The sequence below is a fragment of the Melanotaenia boesemani genome, chromosome 4, assembly GCF_017639745.1.
Source record: "Melanotaenia boesemani isolate fMelBoe1 chromosome 4, fMelBoe1.pri, whole genome shotgun sequence".
In the NCBI taxonomy this organism is placed as follows: Eukaryota; Metazoa; Chordata; class Actinopteri; order Atheriniformes; family Melanotaeniidae; genus Melanotaenia; species Melanotaenia boesemani.
In genome coordinates this window covers 7,782,490-7,803,441 of record NC_055685.1, presented here as the reverse complement: position 1 = coordinate 7,803,441, position 20,952 = coordinate 7,782,490, and the positions used below count along the sequence as shown (strand labels likewise).

At 39.6% G+C, this 20,952-nt stretch overlaps 1 protein-coding gene across 2 annotated transcripts in view; it reads left to right on the top strand.

Annotated features, from left to right (window-relative positions):
- Positions 1 to 20,952, top strand: part of evi5l (ecotropic viral integration site 5 like) — a 49,158-nt gene that overhangs the window by 3,839 nt on the left and 24,367 nt on the right. For both annotated transcript variants that reach the window (XM_041982052.1, XM_041982050.1), the window contains exons 2-8: positions 8,923 to 9,311; positions 15,618 to 15,807; positions 16,511 to 16,735; positions 19,369 to 19,443; positions 19,643 to 19,768; positions 19,959 to 20,102; positions 20,202 to 20,291. In XM_041982052.1, the coding sequence (XP_041837986.1) occupies positions 9,076 to 9,311; positions 15,618 to 15,807; positions 16,511 to 16,735; positions 19,369 to 19,443; positions 19,643 to 19,768; positions 19,959 to 20,102; positions 20,202 to 20,291 (1,086 nt within the window). In that variant the 5' untranslated portion in view covers positions 8,923 to 9,075. The remainder of the gene's footprint in view (positions 1 to 8,922; positions 9,312 to 15,617; positions 15,808 to 16,510; positions 16,736 to 19,368; positions 19,444 to 19,642; positions 19,769 to 19,958; positions 20,103 to 20,201; positions 20,292 to 20,952) is intronic.

Below are 20,952 nucleotides of genomic sequence, written 5' to 3'. Positions count from 1 at the left end.
GCCGATTATTTTTTTTTTTTTTTTTTTTTTTTCTCCTGTGTTTAAACTTTTGTTTATTTTATCCAGATGATCAAAAACACAAGATGTCTTCAATCCGTATGTTAAAATGTAGATTTAAATTAAAAAAAAAGAAAATCTCTCGTTACTGATGCCTGTCTCCCTGCCTGGACTACTGGTTTGCTGTTCCAGTGCTGGTACTCTGCATTCTATCTGCTTTGCTGACACGTGGAAGCAGGAAGCAGACTGATGACCTGGGTTTTGTGTTTGAAGCTCACTAACTGCAGCTCCTTCAACCCCCCAACCCCCCTAGCCTCTCTGCCCCATTGTTCTTCGAGCCTGCAGATTTGTAACTGGATTGGTGCTGCCCTGCAGATTTTACTCAAGTCGTGATCTCATTTTCATACTTTTGCAGGCTGGATTTCCACCAACGTGCAAATTCATTTCAAATACTGAGGCAGAGATGTGGAAACAGCCATTACATATAGCAGCGGTTCAGGGCATTTAACATTGTGTTGTGTTGTGTTGTGGCTTAAGCTGAATATTACTGTTCCTTGCATTGTAGTTAGGTATGTCTCATTGCCAAACATGGTTTCCTTTAGTTAATATCAACGATATGTAAACAATTATATATCCTCGCAGTCTGTTTGTGCTTGTACTGTAATTACAATTAAGTCTATGTTAAACAGGGCCATACATGCTGCTTTTCTGTACAAGAGGTCAGAGCATTTCATCATTCTGTGACTGTTTAAAGTGAAAAAGGAATGATTTGCAGCCAGATGACTGAGCCTTAGAATATGATTAACAGTACATACATGCATGTGTTACCATATGAGAGACTGAGGCATTTTGAAACCTGTGTTGTCACAGTGGACAGATGATAGCGCTGACTCCTTTAGACAGTCATGCTGTCACTGGGAAGGTTTTTCACTTTTGATGTAATGTTGTTTTGTTTTTTTTCTTACCAGAAACCGCAAATAAATGAGGACAATGAATCATTGTTTTAGTCAAAGCTCCAACAGCGACACCTTGATTACTTTTTCATTTCCCTTGGAAGCTTGAGGTAGTTTGGAAAACAAGATTTTAAAATGGAGATTAATTTTTTCAAAGATAAAATCTCATCTGCCATTTGTTTGCTTTGAGTGTTACCTCTTCCCACAGCTATCCCTAAGATGACTATCAGGCTTTTATGAGCAAAATAGGTGATTTAACCGCTTGGCTGTGTCTATGGCGATGCTGCTGGGAAAGCTGACATGAAGCTAATATTTAATAGTTTGTATGGTTTTTCCCAAACTTGTGTTGACCTGCTTTAGCCAAGTCAGCTAGGTCAACTGTAGCTTCACTGTAGGAGGTGGTTGCTAAAGAGCTTTGGCTCAGGAGTTTGCCTGTTTTTACATTCAGTTATAGCCACTTGTTTTACTCACTGTATTAAGTTACTCTTAACCTAAACTAAACATTTCCCATATTTCCTGCTTAACACTGAAAGCATTTTAATAGTGAAGAAAACATGGAGGATGCTCTTCTCACCGGGAACTGTAGCAAAATCATGTGACGATTATTCATGGTGGACAATCTGTCTGATTATGGATTTAGTTACACATTTGGCTACCCGGTTGACACATACACAATACATCCCGTCCCACGTTTTTATTCTCTCTTGTTACCGTATAAGAGAATAATTTATTTGTTCCATTTGTATACCTGTTGCATATCTGTTTGTTTCACTAATTTTTGACCACCTCTAAAATGTTAAGTTAAAACAGAAAGTAGATCAAGTATATATAAAATTTAATGAATGTTTGGTTGTATTAGAGCCCGACCGATTGATCAGCCGGTCAATTAAATCAGCCGATTAAAGCCCTTTTTCAAAGCAATAATAATCGGCCAGAGTTTTGCAGATAAACGCCAATATATTCTTAATTTGTCATATCAAGGCGAATGTTGTCAAGTGTCGGAGTTGTGCAGAATGATGTTGTTGTGCCGTTTGTCAACTAAATGGAGCTCTGACTCCATTCAATCCTCAGTTCTCACCACTGTCAATAGCTACAGCAGTAACTACAGCCAGGCAGCGCTACAGGGGTTGGCATAGCGCAACTTGACAAAAGGTACATTTATAACAACGTTGTGAAATTAAGAATGACTCAACATGTCTCCAGTTTCAGTTTAACTCTTGTTTGCCATGTGTCATGATAGTGACCTGTGCTTAGTCACACATGCTTTTCCTTTACGTTGCATTGCCAAAGAAGTGCTAAATGTTACTCCCTGTCCATTTATGTTAGCAATAACATTGCTATGGTTATGCCAGCCTAGCATAGTGTTAGCTAACAGCGTAAAAGCCAGTAAGTAACTGCAGAAATAATGTTAAGTGTACAAAATATTTGAGAGTACAGAACGAGCGTTCATCACTTCATCAACTGTGTTGAGACACATTTAAGGAGCAGCGTGTGAATGTAGAGAGGAGGTGGAATAGTTAAAATAATAAATATGACTCTGTCCTCAGCAACTGTCATGATGTCATGTCACTCTTAGTTTTACTTTGTCAGAAAATACTATAATGTGACTCAGGCTGTAACAGCAACATACTGTGTATGCTGTTGTGGAGTAACATAAATGCCAGACTATTTGTGACCAATTATATGTTTAAAATGCAACTCTGTCAAAGATGACGTGTTTTGACATCTGAGAAAAGTGTCTGGGTTTTATTTTGGGTCATATGAGTCATGACTTCATGGCAAAGGAAATAATGGAGGAGAGAAAATGTGACTTAATGTTAAATTGCGTCAGAGGGTTTGATAAATATTGTTTTGCCAGTAACTTAACTCATATTGCTGTTATATAAAATACACCTATGGTCTAAATCTCAAAATAAATTCATCAGTACAACTGGTATCTATATTAATGCATGCTCCATAGAAAGAAAAAATCACAATGCCAGTTTAAAATAAGATAGCCGTTTTTTGTTTTTGTTTTTTTTAATTAATCGGCCGAATTGGTTGTCAGAATTTTTTTTCTGCCTAATATCGGAATCGGCATCAGCCTCAAAAAATCCATATTGGTCTGGCTCTAGATTTTACTTTGTCAGTATGTCTGCAACAGTTCTGCATCAGACAATGAGTCCATACAATGATTTAAGCTAGCCACGTCAATGTTTCTTATAATGGCAAGGAAAGGAGAGATCACTGAGCTACTGTATCTGATAAAAACACACCCCTTCCTTACAATGGTGCACTTTGAGGCAATGTGGAGCCCAGCAGCAGTCACAAGGACTCTCGCTGCTGTAGCTGAATGCTGTGAAAATGTGAACAGTCCAAGAGTCAGAAACCAAACATGAGATCATGGCTTGGAACTACCACAGATGAACAAAGAGGACAGCAGAGCAGGAGAGCCCTGAAGGCAACACACAGCAGGGATGTGGTCCCTGAGAGAAACCAGCTGATTCTCTGAGCTTTGTTTATAAAATGATGACCAAATTTTTGTCTGTTTCTTGGTCTGTCTGGGTGTTGGGGGAAATGATCTGCTCTTTAGAAGGTTAGTCTTAGCACACGTCTTTTAAGAAAATATGGATGTTATAAAGACATCACTGGGAAGCATTTCTTTTTGTTAGTTAGGCTTGTGGTAATTGCCCCAGGCTTGAGACAGATGGAGACTGTGACAACCCTGTTAGCGCCAGTGGAAGGGATTTGTAAATCAGCCGTCCTGTACAGCAGCTTAAATGCAAACCCTTCATACAACATTTAAAACATGGAGGACTAAAGGGGATGTGGGTTCATTTAGGATGACTGGAGCTGGTGTGTATGTTTGCACATGTAGAGAAGTATGAATCCACTGTAAATTAATTAAAATGAAAATCTGTCCTCCCCAGCGGGGCCTGTGGTGACACACAACAGCCAAATTCAGAAAATCTGGCTCACTTTGCTTTGTCAGAGACCTTCACGGTGTCCTTCCCTTAACAAATTTGTGTGTGTGTGTGTGTGTGTGTGTGTGTGTGTGTGTGTGTGTGTGTGTGTGTGTGTGTGTGTGTGTGTGTGTGTGTGTGTGTGTGAGAGAGAGAGAGAGAGAGTATGACTCACACTTTTTACGACACAGCTGAAAACCTCTGCATTTGTCGTAGGAGTTTCTTTTGTATGTTTTTTTTTTTTATTATTATTCTATTTGATTTAGCTTGTGACATCTTTATTAACACACCCTCCCTCTCTGATGGTTTTTAAATTGATTTTTAATTATTGTTTTTTTCCTAGCATACAGTTTTTACCCAGAGGGTGGGATGGCTTTACAGATAAGTTAAAAAAAACTGGAGCTGGCATATTTTAAATTGCATTTCCAACCAGCTAGTTGTTGTATTTCTGATTGTTTTTTGAAGAAGCCCTTTACAAATGCAACTGGTTTTATTCACTTATTAATGGTTCTTGTGATAGGCTGGTTGCAATGCATGAATGCAGTGATCCCTACATCTGGTGATCAGATGGTTATCATGCTCCTGCCGTTGCCTTCTTACAGAAGCTAGAGAGCGGACGTGCTCGCGTATTTTAACACAGTTTTCATGATGATGACAGATTACTCAAATGCAGGGTCTCAAGTGGGGGTTGGAGCTGTTCCTAGTCCATCACAGAATCAACACAGAGAGACATCCAATCAAACGTACACTCATTCCTAGCGAGAATTTAGAGACTCAGATCAGTTTAACATGCATTTCTTTGGACTGTGGAAGGAAGCCCGGAGAGGACCCATTCATTGTTGAAGAGCCATTATCTTGTGGATGGGTCCAAGTGGCCAGTACAGAGCTGTTCTGTACCGGGATGCCTCAGAATAGTCAAGCCAGCAACAGATGCAAGCTGACGTCAAATTGAGGAACATCCATCACTGATCAGTACATATGATTTTACTTCTACCAACTCTGACAAAGGCTGAAATTGGGACGTGTCTGATTATAAAGTTTTACCAGTCGCTCATTCACAGAATTAGACATAAACATGACTGTAGCTCCTTCCCAGCTGCCATGGGGTCTATTTTGATCAATGAAATCAGTTGTTACACACTAAGTCTTAAGCTTTTTAATATTTTTTTTTATCTTGAGATAACAAAACTTGTTATCTCAAGATAACAAATTAAAAAAAAGAATAATAGTCAAGCATGGGCACTCTCAGCTTCCATACACTCTTTTTCCTGCAGGCTATAACCTGCTTTCCTTGTGTTTTTATTTATTTTTTATATATATATATTTATTTTTTGTTTTTTTTTTTGGTCAGTGTCACATGTTTCATATTATACAGGCTGCAGAATATTACCATCAATCTTCTCGCTTCATCACATGGCTGAAATCAGTTTTACAGAGCATTGTTTACTGATAGCCAGGGATCTGCAACCCCGTAGCTTTTAAGCTACAAGCAACACATCAGTCCTTCTCTACTGGCTCTAGAGAAAAATTTAATGTAAGTCTGCATCAGATTCAGGTTCATCAGCAACGACGCAGGCTTACCCACATGCTTTATTTGTGCCAAGAAATTAGAAAACAACAATAAAAAAATATGTAAAAAGACATTTCAAGAACAAACACACGGCATTTGCTGAACATACCAAACTCAAGATAAGCAAAAATAAATAAAAAGCCATTTCTGACCCCCAACAAAGAAAAAACGTATTTTAACTCAACTGCTGCTGCAGCTTATGAGGCAACTTAGGATATAGCAAGCCTGTTTACGGATGCTGTATACACAAAAGAATCATTCATTAAAGTTATTTTTGGACTGAATAAACAAATGTGAAATTGTTCGGAAAATTAGAGCTATGTCTCTGCAAAAACTGTCAAGGAGGACCATTAAAATGACAACAAACATCACAGTTATTACACAAGATATTTCTGAAAATGAAGTAGGTTTTGTGCCTTTAAATTATGTTTATTTGGTGGGACAGTTGACAAAAAGTGCTCTTTTTTTTTTTTTTTTTTTTAGTAAACATTGGAGACCCCCGCTATATCCTTGTGTCATTAGTCTAGTTTCAGCCTCCGTGTCTCATCTTCTCTCCATCCTCTTGCCTGTGGTTTCAAAAAGGGATATCTTAATTCCTAAATTGCATGCGGAGAGAGGATTAAGGAAAAAAGAGGCTTGTAGGAGGAGCTATAGGTGAGGAGTCTTAACATCTGTGATGTTTGAGGGTGACATTGTAAATTAAATAAAAGCATACACATTTTATCAAACAGATTTAATGTTTTTTTTTGACAGAATTAATGAAATGAAGCTGTCATAAGTGTCTTAGTTGGCTTTCATTGGTTTAAAATGAAAGCTCTTGTGAAAGAATGTCTCATTTTATTAAATATCTGTTCCTTGCCTCTTTACTCTTTTGTTTGTGATCAACTCATCTGCTTGCATTTCTGTTGGGAGGGACTAAATGATGAGAAAAGAAGTCAAGGAAGGAGTCAGGTGTGTGTAAATTGGGAAGTTGCATAAGGGGTATAAAGGTTTTTTTTTGGTACTATACCATAGTCAGCTATTATGTACAACTAAATTAAAAGAGAATAAAAACCTTAAACAGCACCAATAATGAGCAGGAATTAAATCACAAATAAAGACAAAACAAACATATTAATGTGTAGGGAACAATATAAATGTATAATGGAAGTGTACATAGAAAAGGTAAAAATGAAGTCGCTGGGTTAGCTCGCTGGGTTAAAGGCCAGGGGGTAAAAGTGCATTTTTTTATACCATAACTTGGTACTGGCTTTGGTTGCCTATGACTGTACAGCTGTGGGTGTGTGTCTGTAGTGTACTATTTGTTTCATCCAACTCATCCATACGAATGCATAGCCCCTATATTTATCATATTATTAATGTTGTAGCTGTTTGCTAGTGATGCTTTGTTGGTCTGTATGTTGGACACACATTGTTCCACTGGGTTGCTCTATTAAAAGAGGTAACATCTATAAAGCAGACAAGCGAGATCCCAGGGAATCGACTGTGGCGCCACATTTTACTCCTGCTTACAGAGCAGCACTTTCGCTGTTTAGCCTCCTGAAACTACATCCTGCATGTTAACGTCTCTGGTGGCTGCAGCAGATCTGCATGTAGTAAACATTAGTGTTAACTGAGTGTTTTCTTCTTCCCATGTTATCGTCTGGAATGTGTGAAGTCTTCACATTGCCTCATTAGCAAACCGAATGGTGGAGTGGAACGACATTCTTGTCCTTTCTATTCCCTTTTATCAGTGGAAGTATCAAGCTGGAAACAAACTCACACAAACAGTGGCTTTGTTTTAATATTATTTATCAAAAAAGCAAAAAACAGTCAGTACAGTTTTATTTGAGAGTATCTTGTTTGAGCTCAAATGGGATGGTTTAATCTATTATCTGCAAGCTGTTGACTGCTGTGAAATGTCTCTCAGGACTAAATAACCAGCAACTCTCCTCGTCTCTTTCTACTATCCAGTGGTTTAGGCTGTCGTTGCAGTTTTCTCTCTGAACTTTATGAACCATTATAAATGGTTCATTTAGTTATGTTTCAGTTCATTTCATGTTTTTTGAAGCAGTGTTGCACATCAACATGCTGGCGACCATGGCTCAGTCCTTATGAAAGCTTCTGAGTCTGACGTTAGAAGAGCAGTAGTCTGTACAGTAAGACCATCAACAGTAACTGCAGAGTTATGGGTTGTTTTCCTTCATTAGCATTTTCATCTGGATCTTCGGTTAATTTTCATATCTTTGCACAAACGCTAAAAATTTTAAAAATGAGTGTGTTTGTTTACTGTAATATTTACTGAAATATGGAGCAAATGTTAACTTCAACCCATTAAATCAGTGGTTTTTAAACTTTTTTCAACATTGTACCCCCTGTAGAATATTGTTTCAACCCATGTCTCATCTGATCTCCAGTGGGCTGGACCAGTAAAAGAACATATAAATAATGAAAATATCACATTTTTTCCTTTGTTTTAGTAGAAAGAAGTACAAGTGATAAAGAGATCATATTTTAAGCTGAGGATTTTTAACTCTTATGGGTTTTGAAAGGTTGATTCATGCTTTTGAATGACTCATAAACCCACGGACATTACCCAGCACTGTGTTTCCCTCTTTGTGATCCTTTGCTTGACCTTTTCTCCAGCTGTCTTTAGTTGTTGCTTTTTTGTGGGTCTTTTATTGGGTAAGACTGGGCAATTGATAAAATCGACAACTCGAATTTTCCATTTCTGACCATTTATTTTTATGAAAACCTGGATTATTTTCTTTTTCTTATGGATTTTCTCCGTGGGCTTCTGTAGTTAGCAGCGGGCTTAGCCCTCTGCACCAGAACGGTGTTTGTCTGAAAGCACTAATATTTACAGTGAGGTGAGTCGTTACTCACACCTGGAATTTAGCTGTGCATATAACTGCAGTGAGAAATGCTGCTCTCTACAAGATGCAGAGAACAACTTCAGCCCACAAACTCTTATTCAGAGACGGCTAACATCAGGGGAATTATTTCCACAGCGGATCCTGTATGATAAGGATCCAGATGGAAAGAGATCACGGATGCAGTTGTGTTGCATCATTTACATGGTGAAAAAGTTATGACATTATTTACTTTCTTTTTGCTGGCATTCATTCATATAAATAAATAAATGTTTTTAATAAGTTCATGTTTTTTGAAAAGAAAAAAAATTGATTAAAATTGGAAATCAGATTTGGGTAGAAAAAAATCTGAGATTTAATTTTTAGGCCATATCGCTCAGCCCTACCCTGGAGTTTCTCTACATACCCCCTTTTGAGAAACACTGCAATAAAAACCGGATTTTTGACTTATCCCAAATAATTTACCTTTAATGCAAGTATTTACAGGTTTCAGCTGAGTTTTTTTTAACTATATGATACATGAGTAAATGAAGGACTACCGTCCATACATGCAGCACTTATACAGTTTGCCTTTTGTTTTTAATTTTTTTTCTTTTTTCTGTCAACAGGTTTGAAGATTTCTGATCATATTGGTCCTGGGTCCACCAGCTGCCCGATCAGGCGACAGCCAGGTGATTGAAGAGGGAGACCAGAAAGCGAGACTCGGAGACCCTCCCACCACACCCACACGGCGTCACTTACCCCACTCCACCCTCAACACCATGTCTATCCCCAGCAGCAGCCCAGAAAGAGAGAACTCCAGTGGGGCTCAGCTGGATTGCTCCTCTTCCCCTCCTGGCATGGACCCAGACCCCCCATCAACAGGCAGCCCCGTGCTCAGCCCAGACTCTTCTTCCCATGATGCAGCACTGTCAGCACCAGCACACTCCCCAGCAGACTCTGAGAATCTGAGTCCTGATGAGCTTGAGCTGCTAGCAAAGCTGGAGGAGCAGAACAGGTAACAGGGCTCTAGACCGTTTTGGTTACACATGCGACCAGAATTCCAGCTTCTGTGGAAGCTTGGTGGCACCGGTGCACCTAACATATCACAGGTCTAGATGAAGGGCTTTAATTATCTCTCTGAATGTTTGACAACATATTCTGTGTTCATTCCCTCCTTACCCAACCTCATAGAATAACAACACTGTGATAAAAATCCAAAAGAAGAAGTGGGTCTTCACCTCTGACTGGCTCTGATCCACAGCTGTACACCTTGTTGTGTTGGTTTGAAATTAACAGCGACACATATTAGACATCTGGTACAACAAAGAACGACACAGACAAGAATCATGGAAGCTGGAATTAATTGTAAAACATGGAAGATGGTAGAATTTGCTCATATGTGGTTGTTATCTATTATTCTCACTCATTTTTAACCGTGCCAAAAAGCTGAGTTGAATGTGTTTTGACTGCTGCAGCTCCCGTCTGCATGTTGTCACCTGCACAGACCCGCCTCAAGTCGGTGATGGCTAAAAAACATGAGGAAATCCAACGCTACGCAGTCCTAGAATATAGATAGTGTTGATGTCAATAAAACCTACAAAGAATAAGGGATCAATTTTAAGCCATAATGCAACTCATTACAATGAGGGTAGATTCTGCTTGTTCAGCTGTACGCGCTCCTGTGATGGACATGACGTTCTCGACGTAACACCGGAGCAGGAGAAATACTCCAGCTGCTCCTTGCTGGACCGCAAGTGTTTCTATCTTTACCTCCGTGAGAGAGTTTAAAAAACAACTTTTCAGCTAGTTGGCATGTTTCCCGACACATGTTCTCTGTCCGCTGACGGAAGTGTGCTCACCTGGGTGTGTGCACGCTTGGAAGTGGTGTCAAGGTGGGACTCAGAGCGACACAGTGAGCAGCTATGACATGCCATTATGTAAATCACTTCAATAACATCAGACTGTTTAGTAGAAGACAGCATAAACCTGCTCTAGAGAACAGAGAACCTGAAATGACGCCTGTTGTAACTTGACGCTTTTTAGAAAACCAGATCAAAATAAATTAATGTGAACTTTTAGTGGGGGCACACCCCCAATATAATGGTAGAGGAAACACTGTAGGTTAAAAGGCAGCCACTTACTTAAAACAAAAAAGTAAAAAAAACAGTAACACAATCCCTGGATGTTTCTGGCGGTTTGAGCAGCCAAAAACATGATGTGTAATATACTGTAGCCAAAGAGAAGCTGCCTTTCAAAGAATCCAAGTCCAATGAGATAATAATGAAAAAGATTTAACGTGAATTCAGAGGAGGAAAATTTGCCAGAGACAGCACACCCTCATGACCTGTTTCAAAGTTTGAAATGTTTAGTTTCATTTAGTTAAAAAAATAAATAGTTCATTTAATTTTTTTTAATTACCATTCATGTTTCAAATAAAGACAGAGATTTTTTTAAACCTCATTATTGTTCACAATAATTTAAATAACCAACTATGTCTGTGTGTAATGATCAAAAGACAATCTTTAAAATTAAAATGAGCTGCTGAGAGCGACACTGTAAAAACTGGGATGCACCTACATTTTTGGCTGGTACAGCTAAATTGCAAAGTTAGGCGCACCAGTACAACCAATGCTAAAAGTTAGTCTGGAGCTCTGGATAAGGCTAGCATGATCTGCTCTGAAACCAAAAGCTGTTAGTCTTTTAGTTATCTGAAAATAGAGTTTTACAGTAGCAGGTTCAATCATTTATTAAAGACATGATATTTAGCTTGCATTTATCATGGTGACAGATCTGCTTCTTTAAAATTTAGAATCAATTGACCTTTAAATCATTAGACAGACAAATATATTTAACTCAAATCTTGACGGTGAGAGAGAACTAGAAGAACCAGAAAAAAATCAGGCAGATTCAGGGAGACCATGTAAACGCCACACAGAAAGGCCCTGGTCAAGATTAAAACCGGTCTGTGGCGACAGACAACCCTCCCATATAAAACCATTAACTAGATATCAGTCAGAATCACAGCAGTCTCTAGCTGACTGTATCTGCTGTGGCCATTTATTTTAAGAAGATTTTACAGTAAACTCAGATTATCTGATATATTAATACCAGATAAATACCTTGAAAGTAATGCCTTTAAAGAAACACTACTGAACTTTGGCAGATGTTCTCAATGGCACGTCCCCTAACAACAGCTAATTTAGCATCCATCTTACGTCCTACCTGTACTCTGAACTCTCTCCAGTCAGTAAAAGTCAGTTCAACGTTGACTGTTGTTTAATTACTTCTCTCTTTCTTTTCTTCTCGGCGTCCGATAATGTTGTCTTGTGTTTCTTTGGTAAATCAGCCACGGTGTTTGCTCAAAATAACCAGTGTGTTGATGTCCAGTTGCTGGGTCTGACCTGGTGTCCTACAGCAAAATGTTGCTGTTAAGTGTTGCAGCGTTCAGGGTAAAGTAGTGGGAAGTGTGGTTTCTCAGCCTCGGGACACTGCTGGTCATATCTGTACATAATTAATGTCCCAGTGCTATCAAATGAGTCAGAAAAGCATTTTAGGGTCAGAAAGTTACATAGTGCTATTTAAAAGGAGTCTTCATTAGTTCAATGACTATAAGCTTGGCTGACTTACGATACTGCAGGTTGAATGTACGTATTAATTAGCTGAGAGTTTATGTTAAAGATGTGGAAACCTAGGAGCAGTATTGTTAATGTAGTGCAAGGAAGAGTCATTCATTTTAGTGTTTCAGTCTAGTATTTAAACTGTTTATTCTTAGATAAACTGTGGTTGGGTACAGGATTGCTGCTCTGGCTTACTTTATATTCTTTTTCAAGTGAGATATAAAATCAGACACATTTGTGCTTAACGATATAATTAGAGTAAAGGATTATATCCCTACTTTTCTTTCTGTATTTGTCAGTAACAAGGTGAGATGAAAACTCACTTACAGTTTCTCCTCATTAATACTATGTAGGATTTTATCTGCGTATCTTTGTCAAAGTAGCAGCTGGCGTTAAATATAGCTTTGTGTTAAAGAAACTGTGGCTGAATTTCATTGAAGTCTTCAGGACAGCATCATGAGCACTTGCACTCACAATTAACATCATCAGTCCTTTTACAAGTAAGTGAACTTGATATTAAATGTTGCAGTTGAAGAATGAGTGACTTGTGGTTAATGTGTGGATGTACAGGGATTTATTTCAGTTGCTCTTTTTGACTCATTGTGTTTTCTGATGAAATCCTTCCATCCATCCATTTTCTATGCCTACTCCAGTTCAGGGTTACAGTGAGCTAGAGCCTTTCCCAGCAGCTAGTGGGTAAGAGGCAGAGTACATCCTGGACAGGTTGCTGGTCCATCACAGTTAAGCTAGTAATGCATATTTCATATGATGAGAGGAAGCATAAGTTCCTGAAGAGAACCTACCCATGCACGGAGAGGAAATATGCAAACTTTGCACAGAAAGGCCCAAGTCAAGATTCAGACCAAGAATGTTTTTGCTGTGACACGACAGAGCTAACCAACACACCACCATGCCCCCTTTTTTGTCAGGAAACTGAAAAAGTGTAAATAATAATGGTTTCGTTAGGAATTCAGAGCAAAGGTTAAACTGCTCACACTGGAGGAGAATACTTTCTGTTACTTTCTGCACTTTTTTTATCTGCTTGATAATAGTGTTAATTGCAAATGAGGATTATACACTGTCTAAGAAATAATAAGCTTTTAATTTGGTTTCCATATCACCTCACCCTACCATGTTTTACTGTACTGTAGGAAGAAAGATAATTAGATGGGGCTTGCTATGCCTAGTCACACTGGATAAGCTGGGATTTGATAATTACCATTTTGGATTGAGTTTAGGGAACAGTATATAAATACTTAAGAAACAGTTGGATGTTAATCACTTAAATACCGATCCATTTTCTACACTGTGCTGCGAATTATTAGTTAGATGCTGTTGTTTTTTTTCCCCCCTAATTAAAAATCCTAATTTTTCCTACCCACTGAGCGGCACACCTCAGTGGGTAGAGTGGTCGTCTTATAGCTTGAGGGGTGCTGGTTCGATTCTCGGCTTGTCAAGGTCATATCGAGGTGTCCGTGAGTAAGATACCAAACCCCAAATTGCTCCTTATGGGTCGTGGCTGGCGCCTTGCATGACAGCTTCCGCCCTTGGTGTGTGAATGGGTGAATCTGATGTATAATGTAAAGCACTTTGGGTATCATTCCAGGTACAGTAAAAGCACTATATAAATACAGACCGTTTACCATTTTAATCGGTGCGAGTCACAATAAATGTAATTTATTATTATTGCCAAAATTTCATTAGAAGTGACTCACGAGGACCAGAGTTGGAGATCCCTGAGTTAACTGTAGTGCAGTCATCGCTGCACCTGAAGCCACTGGATCCATATGGAGATGAAAACATGTTTATCTGGAAGAATCATGGCCAATGACGGCCACTGTTTATTTACAACTGTGCTTGGTATATGAAGTCATTGCTATGTCCGTCTTTACCACTATCCATCCATCCATTTCTACCGCTTATCTGGGGTCGTGTTGCAGGGGCAGCTGCCTAAGTAAGGAAGCCCAGACTTCCCTCTCCCCAGCCACATTCGCCAGCTCGTCCAGGGGGATCCCGAGGTTTTCCCAGGCCAGCCAGGAGATGTAGTCCTTCCAGTGTGTCCTGGGCCTTCCCCAGGGTATTCTCCCAGTGGGACGTGGCCAGAACACCTCACCAAGGACATGTCCAGGATGCATCCTGACCCTCCAGTACCATCCTGCCCGAGCCACCTCATCTGGGTCCACTCGATGCAAAGGAGCACTCTACTGTGAACCCCTCCTGGATGACCGAGCTTTTCACCCTATCTCTTAGGGAGATCCTGGCCACCCTACAGAGAATACTCATTTTGAGCACTTGTATTCGCAATCTCATTCTTTTGGTCACCATCCACAGCTCGTGACCATAGGTGAGGATAGGAACGTAGATCGACCGGTATGCAGCGTCCACATCACTGCAGATATTGCACCAAATCCGCATGTCAATCTCCCCTCCATCCTTCCCTCATTTGTGAACAAGACCCTGAGATACTTGAACTCCTCCACTTGGGAAAGGACCTCATTCTCAACCTGCATAAAACACTCCACCTTTTCCTGCTAGGGACCATGATCTTGGATTTGAAGGTGCTCATTCTCATCCCATTCGCTTCACACTTAGCTGCGGATCGCGCCAGCGAGCGCTAAAGATCACGGCCCGATGAGGCCAACAGAACCACATCATCTGCAAAAAGCAGAGACCCAATCCTGAGGCCACCAACACCCCTCAATACCTCGGCTGCGCCTAGAAATTCTGTCCATAAAAGTTATGAACAGAATCAGAGACAAAGGGCAGCCTTCACAGAGTCCAACCCTCACTGGAAACTAATCTTATTTACTGGCACTGGTCATACAGGGACCGGACACCTTGTACAAGGGGAGCTGGCATCCTTTTTGAATAGGGGGGACCTCCACCCCCCTCTAGGACCACCAATTAATAACTGGCATTGAGCATGAGATTCAGAACAAATATGGCCAAACTAAAAGTGAGTCAGCACTGACGCAAAGATGTGACCACTGATGAAACTTCATTCTGAAAAATCTTTTTTTCTAAGAGAAACAGGAAGAGTAAATGTTTTGTGCAGCATCTCATATTATGCATCCTGTTGGCTGGAGAAGAAGCTCATTATTTTTGTTAGTAACCCTAACCCTACAGTGTCATTGTTGGTATACATAGATTATGAAAATAAATGAGGTGGCTTAAGCTCTGTGTTTGCAAGAATTACTTTTCTATTCAATAGTGAAGTTTAACCCTTATGTTAAGGTTTAATCCCTCACAAAAAATTGTATCACATATCTAACACATTTAACCTTACATGGACCGTCAGTGCATAAAAACACTCCTTGCTTTGTTAACCCCAACATGGATTAAAAGAATTTAAAAAATATTTTCAGTTTCACCTTAATTTCTAGCAGATGAGTGTAGAAAGTCAACCTTCACACTTCAGAAAATCAGACATGCTGGGTCAAAGTAGGATTCAGCTCAGCACCCTTTGGGAAAATAATGGCTTCTTTATTCACATCATCCACCAAAGACCCGAAAGAAAAAAAAATGCAGCCTGAGCCTTTCTACAAAGACATATTGTTGTTTATAATGAGAATTGTCATTGTCATATGGAATCCCAGCTGGTTGTGCATTGTATCATCATGTTTAGGGCTTGAGGCCTCCCACTCCAAGTGCTTAATGAACATGCTTCTCTGTCATCACAAAGTTCAATAACTGTCTCCACGCAGGCTACTGGAAGCTGATTCCAAGTCGATGCGGTCGATGAGCGGATCGCGGCGCAACAGCGGCTCGTCGCTGGTGTCCAGCTCCTCGGCCTCCTCAAACCTGTCACACTTGGAGGAAGATACCTGGATCTTATGGGGCCGCATTGTTAATGAGTGGGAGGAGTGGAGACGCAAGAAGGATAAACTTCTGAAGGTGGGGGGATCATAAATCAGAGGTGAACAATAAAAAAAGTGAATCTACTTGAAAGTGAGAACAATTTCACTTTTTTTTTTTCATTAAGTCATCAGGCTCGCCCAGTTTAGCTTTGTGCATGTGCCAAACAAACATACATAATCTCACAACTTATGTATCTTTTGCTGAGAATCGAGTGTGTTAGTGCAGTAGGTTTTTGATTATGACTGCAGTGTTTTTAGTTGCACTGCACCAATCTTTTTCTGTTTGTCCGCTGTGTCCCCTCCCTTGGTGTGTCCTCTGTCACACAAAGAGTCCCAGGGGAAAAGAAGATAGATGTGAGAGAAGACAAGTCAGGGCAAAATGGGAGAGAAAAGACTAAATGTGCAAAAATAAATTGACTGTCTGCAAAGTGTAGGTAGGGGAAAAAATGACTGCAGAAGTTCAAGGTTCAAGGAATGTTTATTATCCCGTTAGGGTAGTTTTTTTGTACAGCCAGCAGTAAAAACAATCGGTCACAAACACACTAATAACAATAAATATCTAAAAGCACTATGATATGTTAAAAAGATCCATCATATGTTCAATGTATCCTAAATATTTAATTAATAACTCCTTTATGAGTCTTCTTTTCTCATCTGTGTGCTCCTCTGACATGCTTTAATCCTTTAGATTTGCATACATGGAAAACAAAAGTGGAATACTGTCTTAAATGTCCACACAGGAGTTGATCAGGAAGGGCATCCCACATCACTTCCGTGCAATCGTCTGGCAGCTGCTGGGCAACGCCACTGACATGCCGGTGAAGAATCAGTACTCGGAGCTGCTGAAGATGTCCTCCCCCTGTGAGAAGCTCATTCGCAGAGATATAGCCCGCACATACCCCGAGCATGAGTTCTTCAAAGGCCAGGACAGCCTGGGGCAGGAAGTGCTTTTCAATGTTATGAAGGTGAGGGCTGCTGCATTTCATTACAGGCTGAACTCTTCAGTGTGGTGTTTTCCCAGCTGAGGAAAAATTTGACTTTAAAAAATGTTTTCAGATTGTAAACGAGATATCTCAAGAACACCTGGAGGGAACAAGTTGTGGTGGTTAAAGACTAAAAGGAGAACATAGCTGCACGAAACATTTATCTGCAAGATTGTAACAAGATTTCACACCAGTATCTAATAACATGTCTTTTTACAAGGCAAAGCAAGGCAGGTTTATTTGTATAGCACATTTCATGTACAAAACAACTTAAAGTGCTTTACATAAAATATATTAAAAGCATTACACCTAGGTGTTAAAGTCTTAGCAGGGAAGCCCAGTCTTCCTTTTTTCCAGCCAGTTCTAGCAGTTTTTCTGATTGGATTCCAAGGCGTTCCCAGGCCAGCTGAGAGACCTAGTCCCTCCAGCATGTCCTGGATCTTCCCCAGTGGGACGTGCATGGAACACCTCACCAGGGAGGCATCCAGGTGGTATCCTAACCAGACAACTGAGACACCTCATTGTTTCTCTTCTTGATGCAGAGGAGCCTAAGCCCCTCAGGGATTACCCAGCATCTCGCGATCCTGTTCCTTTGGTCACTACTCACAGGCATGGCTAGGTATCGTCACTAATTTCCTGAATCAATTTGATTAGATTCACAACAGCCCATTTCGATCAGCTTTCCATTAAATCTGATTCGATTCAATATCGATTCATTTACAGCTACTTGTGTAACACCACCAATCTTTCTTCAATATTAAAGACATTCTCAGATAACTATTTTTATAAAACACTGAGTGCATTTATTTGACTATCAAAATTATCAGGTAGTAATCAGATTACTGTAATAATCTGATCTGACACATCTACATGCATTTTTGAAATACTATAACAATAGAGCTTCAGAAATGCAGTGATTTAAAAAACAAACAAAAGAAAAAAAACAGGACAGAAAAAAGTGAAACTTTTTAAATGTCCTGATGAAACCGTTTCATTCAGTGGAGTCGCTCTAAATATTCTGAGTTCAGATCTCAAATAACGTGTTGATGTTAATAAAACCTGCAAAGAATACTGGAGCCACTTAAACCCGTAATACGACGTAATATTCCTTCAGTGACACTAGACTCAGCTTTGTTCAGCTGTGCGTGTTCCCGTGACGACCATGATGCTATTGCCATAACAACAGAAAGGGAGAAATACTCCATCTGCTCCTCACTGGAGCAAGATGCTTCCATCTCCACCTGCCTGAGAGAATTTAGAAACTCAAATTTTGTCTGCTTTTCAGCTTGTTAACGTGTTTTCCAACGCATGCACTCTGTCCTCTGATGGAAGCCTGTGTGTGCGTGCATGTGTCTTTGTGTGTGCTCACTGCCGTGGACACGGAAAGCAGCTATGACATGCCGTCATGCAAATCAGATAAATAGCATCAGACTGTTCACTGTTTGGTAAAAGGACGAATTTGTTTAAATTTGCCCACCACAGATCAGACATATCTAAGAGTAGTCAGCCAGTCACAGATCCTAACAAATCCAGCTGGAAACAGACTAAGTGGTGAGCCATGGCTGTATGTCTATGATGGACTTCCACAGCTCAGTAATCTGCTAAAAGTCAACCAACTTTTCAGAAATCTTCCAAAGAATGGATGGTAAAATGTCTAAGAAGCTTATATATTTATTCTACATATTCATTGATTAAACTGCTTTAATATTTCACAAAGGTGTTTATTAATGTCTTTTTTGCTCATTTATTCTGGACTCGGCAAACTGTTTCATTTTAGGGAACTAACGTTACCAGACTAGACCTGCCCCAGTCCGGGCAGTCCCTGTGGTGGAGGCCTCCCTCCCTGTAAATGGATCCCAAGATATTGTTTCCTCACAGCAGCATAGAGCGTCAGGCCTGATGTTTATTTCTTCGAACATTTTCATACCTACGTTCAGTTAAGCAGCAGTAACGAGGGATTGCAGTTCGTGGGGTAGGGGTGGTGGGGGTGGGAAAAGTGTACATGCGCTTTGTGTGTATGTGTGATTGTGTGCCAAAGAGACTACAATGAGGTGTTTTTTATTGCTTTGTTATATACCTTTGTGTGAAGGTGTGTTTTACTTTAATGAGCATAAACTTGTTTCTATAGTGTAAAGCACTTTGTGTTGCTTTCTGCTTGAAAAGCACTTCATAAATAAAATGGATTTGATTAGATTTTTATTTGATTCTGTTTCAGTTTTTCTTTTTTTTAACTAAAACTTTATTTTTAAACCTCATCACATATTTTGTTCAAGAAACAGACTAATATTCAAATATGTTTTCTTATAATTATAAAACAGATTGGTAATCTTTATCATTCATGTCTTTACTTAATGAGATTTTCCTCCTAAAACGACATCCACATTTCCACGAGACACGAGGAAATGTGCTGTTAACTACCATGGAAACCACTTTGTCGATTGTCTGCAGATCAGTTGAGGCCTGTTGTAGTTGAGCTACTCAGGAAATGAAAGGATCTCTGGTGAATTGTTCATCTTATTGCTTGCAGTCTTAATGTTCAGTCAGGATTACAGATGCCATTTTACTACAAATACACAAGAAGCTAAACTAATACAGGGAATGTTTTTGTTTTCCAGGCGTACTCTCTGGTTGATCGGGAAGTGGGCTACTGCCAAGGCAGCGCATTTATTGTTGGCTTGCTTCTAATGCAGGTAATGATAAAATATTATTCAGAACAACAAATCTGAACTTAACTATAATTAGTCTAACTAGATTTCTTAGATTTTAGTGTTCATAAGTTGTCTCTTGAGGTTACTTGTAGAAAATGGAAGACCCTGCATCAAATGGTTCAGCATAAGCAGCATTCAATATACGACTTATGAATCACTCATTCTTCCCTGCGTCCCTCAGATGCCAGAGGAGGAGGCGTTTTGTGTTTTTGTGCGTCTGATGCAGGAGTATCGTCTGAGGGAACTGTTCAAACCCAGCATGGCCGAGCTCGGCCTCTGCATCTACCAGTTTGAATATCTTCTACAGGTAAAATGAATGAAGCAGGAGATCATTTTAACCAGCTTGAGCTGCAATGTAACTTTTGTCCAGAAGGAGGCAGCAAAGCATTAAATTACATCTTCAACACATCACTTCCTTTTCAGATGCATCCTTCTGAGCCTGGTTTCATAATTTGACGCTTTGAAATGTGCTGTTTTGTTTTTTGTTTTTACCTCAGGAGCAACTTCCAGAGCTAAACGTCCATTTCCGCTCTCAGAGTTTCCACACATCTATGTATGCGTCGTCCTGGTTCCTCACCCTTTTTCTCACCTTCCTCCCTCTACCTGTTGCCACACGCATCTTTGATATATTCATGTATGAGGTAGGAAACGTTTTGTGAGTTATCAAGAGAAGGGATTAGACTGTGTATCTTCCATCACCTCACAGAGCCGACATGTTGAAATGTTTGACCTCTCCGCAGGGCCTAGAGATTATCTTCCGTGTGGGCCTGGCTATCCTGCAGTACAACCAAACTGACCTCATTCAGCTGGACATGGAGGGCATGTCGCAGGTAAGCAACTGCAGCTGTGTGCTACTTTCTGCAGAAATTAGTTTCATGTTCAGATTCAGTGACGAGAAAAAAGCTCCACTTTCTCCTTTGCACGAGCTTCCTGAACAAGCAGAGTTAAGATCTAATTAGATTTTTTTTTTTAAAAAAAAGAAAAAACAAGCTTCACTGTTAAACTTTTTTACTCCACACTTTTGTAGATTGTGGTTTAAGATGATATGTTTGCCTTTTTTGGGGATGTTATTTTATGATAGCAAGATTTTTGTTTTGACTGCAAAGGAAAAGAAAAACTTGTCGCTCATAAAATCCAACCAGACATTTTACATCTTTAAATTGGAGACAAAATGCGGGGAGAACAAGTGCAGGCTCTATCGGCCAGCTCTCAAGAAGTAATACTGTATGTTACCCTTTATTTAACTTTTTAACTACTGTAAAGAATGTGATTATCAATAACAAGGTAGAAAAATCTCAGCTATCACAAAAGCAGCAAGATTTAGAGTTTGTTGTCATATATTACATAGAAAGCAGTAAATCTTCCCCATTTAGGAGCTGGTAACGGATCAAATGGAATTTTTCACATCTTGATAAATGGCTAAAATTATTTTTTTAAAAATGTAATAATTATAAAATTCTTATCCATCATCAAACCAGTTAATTTACCTGT